Source organism: Anser cygnoides, chromosome 2 (genome assembly GCF_040182565.1).
Source record: "Anser cygnoides isolate HZ-2024a breed goose chromosome 2, Taihu_goose_T2T_genome, whole genome shotgun sequence".
NCBI classification, from domain to species: domain Eukaryota; kingdom Metazoa; phylum Chordata; class Aves; order Anseriformes; family Anatidae; genus Anser; species Anser cygnoides.
Window position 1 is genome coordinate 122,960,185 of NC_089874.1, and position 7,962 is coordinate 122,968,146.

The 7,962-nt window shown below is 42.4% G+C and overlaps 1 protein-coding gene across 6 annotated transcripts in view; it reads left to right on the forward strand.

Annotated features, from left to right (window-relative positions):
• Positions 1–7,599, forward strand: part of LYN (LYN proto-oncogene, Src family tyrosine kinase) — a 52,838-nt gene extending 45,239 nt beyond the window's left edge. For all 6 annotated transcript variants that reach the window (XM_048072413.2, XM_048072412.2, XM_048072410.2 and 3 more), the window contains exons 12-13: positions 651–782; positions 5,959–7,599. In XM_048072413.2, coding sequence (XP_047928370.1) covers positions 651–782; positions 5,959–6,161 — 335 coding nt within the window. In that variant the 3' untranslated portion in view covers positions 6,162–7,599. The remainder of the gene's footprint in view (positions 1–650; positions 783–5,958) is intronic.
• Positions 7,600–7,962: the final 363 nt, after the last annotated feature.

Below are 7,962 nucleotides of genomic sequence, written 5' to 3' on the forward strand. Positions count from 1 at the left end.
TAATATTACCAATGTTTTTAGCTGTGGCAGAGCAGTGCTCGCAGAGCCAAGACCTTTCCAGATTCTTGTGCTGCCCTGCCAGGTGCACCAAGAGCTGGGAGGAGACACAGCCAGGACAGCTGGCCCAGGCTGGCCAGAGGGATGTCCCATACCATAGGGCATCATGAGGAACGATAAAAAAAGGGGGAGTTGGCTGGGGTATGTGTGTGGGTGCTGCTGCTCATGGTCTGGCTGGGAATTTATTTTTTATTTTCCCCCGATTCTCTCCCCCATCCCACTGGAGGGAGGGAGTGAACGGCTGTGTGGTGCTGAGCTCCTGCCAGGTTAATCCCCAACAAATGGGATTTGTACGATTTTTCCCTGATCACTGGCAGAAGGTAAAATGTTTACTGCCATTTTAGCAAAAATTCACAATACCCGAGAGGCACTATGTAACGTTCATCATTTGATTTGCACCTTTAATGCAGGACATGCAGCATGGCACCACGTGTCTTCCAGCACATCCGTGTTGGTAACTCCTGGATAGAAGGAGCTGCTGGTAACTTTGCTGATCTAGGGGTACCATAGACAAGTCTCTTAAATCCTGCCAGTGGCTTTATATAGAGTGTTTAAATTTGCCTTTGACTGATTGAAACTGTCTTGTTTTTCAGGTGCAAAATTCCCTATTAAATGGACAGCACCGGAGGCAATTAACTATGGATCTTTCACTATTAAGTCTGATGTGTGGTCATTTGGGATTCTCCTGTATGAAATCGTCACATATGGGAAGATTCCTTATCCAGGTATGGACGTATGATTATACCATTGCTCTGTATTTATGCTTTAGTGTCAAAAGGCAAAGAAAATACTCAGGGAAACAGCTGGCGTTTGATGGTAGCAACACCAGTGATTTGAGAAATGTCTTGCGGGTAACGTTAGTGTTCTGAAAAACTATCATCAGCATGTATGTAAGCCATGTGCCTCTTGGGGATAAATTTTAGTAAATGGACTAATAGCACCTTGAATGAGGAGTCATTTTTATATATTTAAAAGAACTTACAGCAGAATTGCTGTAATTGTCAAAGATCCCAACTTCACAGGCTAAAGCACTGTCACGGGGAGGACACAGTGCAAGTTTTAATGGTATTGTGTAAGCTACTGGCTTTTTTTTTTAATATCATAATATGTGAAAGTAGAAAGAAGTGTGTTTTCACAAGCCAATAGGCACTAATACTTTGTCATCATGAGCTAATCTAAACAAACAAGAAACAGAGCCTAAAGCAGTGTTGCTGTACCACGTGGAATAGTTTCTCTTTGTTCCCATGGTTCAGATACAAGACCACAGGGGAGTACCTCAATAATGGCTGCCCTAGGTAGCCGTGAAATGGTGATGTGCTTCATGTTTCCTTTTTCTTTCTGTTAGACAAAATACGTATTAATGTTTCCAGTGCACAGAAATAGCCTGCATAAAGGATATTTGTGCGTATAAAACGATCACATCTCGGGCACAGCTGATTAACTCAGGGCAGCAGAGTGTGTTCACATAAGCTTGCTGAGGTTATGGAAAATTAACCTAAATTCTCATGTCTTGTGGGCAAATGGAGAAAGTGCAGCCGTATTCACCTGGCCTGCTCACCTCCATTTAACAGACGGAGTAGCTCCTGAGATAAAGCCTTCGGATCTGTCAGTTTACAGGCAGGAAAGGGAGAGCAGATATTATATATTCAGGCAATGCTTTTCCAGCACTTCCGGTGCAGCAGCTCTTGCTGTTTAAACGGTGAAACCGTTTTCACCGCCACTTCACAAGCAGCTGGAACTCTGCATCCTGAAACTCCAGGGATGTCAAAGCGACAGAAGTGGGTGACCTGAGTCCCGAACCCTGCCGTGACAGTAGGCTTAACACCTGTGGGCACAGGGAGGCCAGACTTCCCATGCGGCTGAAGCAGCCGGAGGAAGGTTGGTGGCAGCCACCTTGATGTTATGTGAGGGAGGAACACATCACCTTTCCGTGCAGGAGGCAGAGCCAAAGCAGACGTTCTTATCTCTCCTCAAGGCTCCAGTCCAGGGAAGCACTTAAGCTCAAGAGCAGCCCCCTTAAACTTCAAGAGGTGATAGAGCTGCTTGCATAGCTAAATGTTTAAACATACGCTCAGGGTCATTTTTTAGGTAAGGGCTATAAAATATGTGACTGAGTAGCTGGTCCTCCCAGTCTTATTCTAAAAGAGCTGTTCATGTCCCCAAGGAAAGATCAGATGGAAGCTGTCGGCAGCAGGGTAATTCATGGCTCTTCCCACAGTTGCAAGACTTTATTTCCCATTAGCACATGCCCGTGCATCCAGACACTGGCCCATGCTGAGATGGCCTCACAAGGTTATTTCTGGATGCCTTGAAAATTGTCGTTCCCCGAGCAAACGTACAAGCTCACCCGGAAACCAGCACTACAAAAATACAAAACTCCAACCAATACTTAGTTCTGCAGCTAAGTCTGCTGTCTCTCTACCTCCGTAAAACACATCATATTTTTATTTTAAGAACAAAATCAATTGGTGCAGCAGACACCGTACTACTGTGGGAAAATATGTCTTCTAGGGGAAGCCTGGGCAATATTTTTTTTTTAAATATGGAAGCATTTTTTATGAGTATCATAAATAAGCCATACACTGCGAATTAATTTATCAGCCAGCGATTAGAAGGGGAAGCCTCTTGACTGCATACTGCTTGTAATAGTTTGCAGGCATTGCTTGCATTCAACTGCAAGAGGGATAAATGTCTATTTTAAATAAAAGTATAAACTGAAGTAGCCTAATAGGCAGAAAGCTGATACTGAAGAACCAGCAGGACAGCAAAATAAGTGGATGACCAATTTACTTCACATGAAGAAACGTGACAGGTTTAGGCAAATTACCCCAGCGTGGCAAGAATAGCCCAGTGATAGGGTGTGAGTAGCAGCTGCTGGAGTAGAAACAGTAAATTGATTTTTCAGTTCTAATGGGAACACTTCAAAATATTATTTTCAGGTATTAACCAGCTTCGGCAACTAGAAAATTTTCAGCATAAAGCTGCATACAAAGTGGTTTGAGTTATAGCTGACAAGTAGTTAATGCTAGGAATGAAAATCTAGGCAGGCAGCTTGGTAGGAAGCATTTCCAGCCAAGAAACTTGGAACTTCTGTGATCTTTGTTCCTAAATTCCAACAGCTGTTTCTCTTCCTGAGAAATTCAAAGCAATTAGTGGGACTATAGTTTCAGGAACTACCTCTGAAATACGAAACAAGTGTCTGATTCTGTAGGCAAGTAGGTCAAATTGGTTGTAAAAAACTAATTTCCAGGTGATTACACAATATGTAAGTTATTGGAACGAGCCATGTTTGCATTCCAGTTATGTCAGCTGTTCTTCACAAGATGCGCCACTTTCTGTACACTGGGATTCTTCCTTCACATTGCTGTGCTTACATCATTTCCCGGGCTGTAACATAAGGAAATCTTTTAACTGTGAACCTTAATAGGTACCACAGTGTAAATTAACACACGCGTACCAAACCTTTAGAGTTAGTCCTTTGCTAGCATATAAGGTGTAACAAATATGCATGCAGGATGTCTTTTACTGACTGGGACATAGTTTTGATGAAACAGGTATCTCTCTAGCTGAAAGAAAAAAAAAATAACTTGGAGAAGTTAAACAAGTAGCTACTCTGAGAGTACTACATCAAACGTGGGGTAGACAGGTAAACCTATCTGTTTTAAAAAAATACGTAAGTATGTTCATGATACTGTACTTAGTATGCAATACTGATAAAAGGCTCTTCATTTTGGTCTTATGAACTTAAATGATTATTTAACATTTTTTTTTCTGCAAGTTAGCTGAAACACAGTACTCAGCATTCAGAATGTATCAATAATCCTAAAGACACTAGATCTAAGCACAAGCCTTTAAAGTACTTAAACCCAAGCAGTCAGATCATTGTTCCCTGTAAAAATACTTCATCGGCTTTCTTTCTGTATTTATTTTGGCTTTACTTTATCTTTATAAAGCAGTAATTCCTTATTCTGTGAAAACATCCTATTCCACTGCTACCTTCAAAATACTCTTTTGCTATAACACGTGCAGTGTTAGGAAAACTTCCCTCCTCCTTCCAAAGCAAAACTTTGAAAATACAAAAGATGTGCCCGAAGTAACCGCTCTGATTCAGACCCAGATTTCATGGCTGATGGTATTTCTAGAGGTTAAAGCCAAAACGCTTGAACTGAAGGAACTCCGACCTTTGGAAGAATTTGGAGCAGTGTCCTATAGTTAATGTCAAATTATTTTGGGGAACTAATCCTACCCTTCGCAGATCTTAGAATTAACCTCTCCCTTTGAAATGAAGGGAAAGAGGATCCACTGTGTTCTGTTACAGTGGTATCTGGTCTTCTAATTGAGGAAAAATTGGCTTGGTCTCATGGTGTGTATATTGTGATTGGCAGAACTTCCTTGTATATAAGGAAAATCCCCTTAATTCAAGTCATCTTGAATAATCAAAGTAGTTATACTGAATTAATTTGTCATTTGGTTGTGATTCAAACGTGTCCTTACCCGCCAAGTGGCTTAAATCATAGCCTCGGTGCTCAGGCAACGCGTGCAGTGCTCTGCAGCGGCGGAGCTGCATGGTCACGGCGTACCCAGGGGAGCAGCACACCTGCACCTCCGCCGCAAGCCTTGGCATCAATCGGAGCAGTGCATGTCACACACTCACCTATCTGGAGGTTAAAAAAAAAAAAACCACACCACATGTTAGTCTTAGGCAGAGCTGCACCATGTGGGGAACGTGGTCTGAGGAGCAGCCAGCAGCTGTGGGGTCGGGATACCCTTCTGGGTAGAGGTAAAGTCCTCACTGGTGGCAAATGTCCAGGCTGGAACACAGGTGCTTCCTGCATGCCCTGTCCCTGGAAGAAAGAGCGTTCACTGAAGTACAAAAAGCTTAGAGTCTGGCTTGGGAGAAGGTAAAGCTGGCAGGAAGGGGCGAGTTGAAAGGCAGGCTTCGGGGTAGGAAGTGGTTTTCTTGTCGGCCCTGGCATAGCTGACCTCATGTGCAGGACTGCCTTCCGAGAGCAGGTGTTGCAATCGTTCTGTGAACCCATCTCTCAAGGATATAAAGGAGGAAAAGAATAAGATTTAAAAAAAAAAAAAAGAGGAGGATGCAGTCTGGGGCTGGTCCACGAGAGAGGCATGTGAGGCTCGGGATGCACTGCTGGTTGTTACTGTTCTTTTCCTCAGAAAGAGAACAACGGGGAAACAAAGCAAAGCTCATCACAGCTGATGATACGTTTTTGCACAACCGGAATAGTATGAGCAAGAGGGAGAGGAAATTGCCTGTTACATGTAACGGTATCGGTGATGTCCACTATCTTGCAATCAGCAGCAGATTTGCAATAGTTAATATAGGAGAAAAAATCTGAGTGTGCAACTACACTGACGGGTGCATGAATGTGGGGCACCGGCGGTGTGGTTGAACAGGCATGCTGCTATGGAACAAGCAGGTTTGCAGCTCTGCAGCTAGAGACAAAGAGGGAAGAATGACACAGTTGGCCAGGGTGGGATTTTGGCTGTGGATCTCACCACCTCTGAAAGCAGGAAAAGCAGGAGGGATCTGGGGAACAGAATGGAGCTGATTCTGGAGACAAGCAGTATGAACTCTTCCAGGCGTTTTAGACTCGGCACTAAAGGCTGTGCTATACTTGAAACAGAAAATATATATACTTGAAACAGAAATCTCCTCCCAGGATTTTCAGGGCAAATCCCGCTGTGTCCATGCGTACCTAGCCCTTGTTTACTGAGCCCTTATTAGTTGCCGCCTTTAATAAGTAGTAGTAGCCCTCTATTATTGGGTTAGATGTGTTAGAGTGAAGTAAATGAACAAGAAATCAAGTCAAATAGTTTCTTAAAGAGTTAAGAGATCAATTCATCGAACCTTTTTTTTTTTTATTATTATTATTATTAAAGGTATGAGCAATTCAGATGTGATGGTTGCTCTCCAGCGTGGGTACCGGATGCCACGTATGGAAACCTGTCCAGCTGAGCTTTACGATATCATGAAAACATGCTGGAAAGACAAGGCAGAAGAGAGACCGACGTTTGATTATCTACAGAGTGTGCTCGATGACTTCTACACAGCAACAGAAGGGCAGTATCAACAGCAGCCATAGAACAAAGAACACTTTTCCTGTTGACATGGAGCACTGTCACAGACTGTTACCCGGACAGACTGCTGTAACCAATTACTCCGTGAGCTTGGACGTCTTAACCAAGTGTGGAAGCTGAAATGCTGACGGAAAGACTAATTCTGCAGCGAAATAATCACGCTTTTCTTTGGTTAAAACAATTCCTCTAGAGGTTGAAGTTCTCTTTACTTGTTCTGTGTTTTGCAGCTGCAGAAGCATACCAAACCAAGTCAGCTTTTTGGGGTGGGAAGGGAGGCAAAAGGAAAGCAACCATGCACCTGTACAGTCTGACAAACCCTTCTCAGGATCAGTCACGGAATACAGTACAAGGAGGCCTTTATAAAAGGGATGCATGAACAGCTGTCTTCAAAAGAAAAAGTCATGAAGGAGACCTTACAGATTTAAGACATGGTGTTGCTCTGAAATCACCTTTTTTGAAATGCAGCGTAGTGTGAAAATTAGTTTTGTATCCTTGTAATCGCAGTTGGAGTACTGGCACCTCTTGTAAGACTTTCTAAATGTAATGATTTCCTTTAAGGAAGGGTTATGTATGTAATTCTTTACATTGAAGATGATTCTGTTTTACTGCTCTGTCACTCGTATTAAGTTTAATTTTCAAAGCAATGCAACAGCCCTCTCAGATGCAGAAGCGCGTACATGACAGGAGAAGCAGCAGCATACCCGGCTCTGTGTTTGACCTTCGGTTTCCCACAAGGCCAAAGTCATCATCAATGGGAAAGCACAGGACTTTGAAGGAAGTTAATACTTTTATTGCAGTCACTGAGAATGTTACCCGTGAAAATATTACCTGTGAAAATATTTTAATCGTAATTTCTAACGGTCTGTGATTATTCGAGTATTCCTTATATTTTTGCTGCTTTAATCGACTAACCTAAAAGCTGTTTTAAAGCGAAAACTAGCTCTAGCACAGTCAAAACCCATTTGTGGAGATATGCAATAGGCTATTCAGTTACGTGGCAGTAACACTATAACGTCATTGCTCAGTATCTAAAACTGTAATTCATAAAAATGAAATGCAGTTTGCTAAGCTCTCTCTATCAAATTGTTCTCTCCGAATGAGTTATCAGAACAGCTGAGCTAGTGCAATTACAATGCAACTACAGTATAAGTGAGCTTTTTCTCTTGGTGACACTGTTCCTACCACTGAAACCCAGCCCCTCTTTGCCACCTCTCACCCCCATTATTTAGGCAAGTGGTACTTTGCAGAAGCTTACGACCCTTTCGATAAAGCTTCGGTGTGCCTGCAGCTAAAGTTCAGCAGCATAAACAATCATTGCTTTTGTTTTCCATCGGCTTCCTTCAGTCAAACTAGGCTGGTTAAGCAGACTATCAGATAAATATGTAAATATTGTTTCTATTGTATGGTGATTTTTAATTTTAATAAACGCTTAGTCTGAAAGAAGTTGTACAGTAGTAATTTGGGGAAAAATGCCTGATACTCTGTCTGTAGCAGTAGTTGCACATGGAACATAGGAGCCTCTGCTTATTACCCCTTAGAAGGGTAATCTAGAATGGTACATATTGATGGACTCTGCATGCCTGATATCTATTCAGTCTTGGGAAGGTGAAGCAGGCTGAACCACCCATGTCTGCAGCTCTTTTTGGGTTTCTTTTCAGCAGGCAAGAAAAGGTTTAGTCCTGAATTGTCCTTTAAAACAGCTTCTCAAAATTCTTTAATGTAACAGTCCATTGCAACACTTTGGAAAAGATTACAGCTAAAACTTGGTAAGTACTTCACTACAGGTTGTGTTTTAGCTTAAGGAAA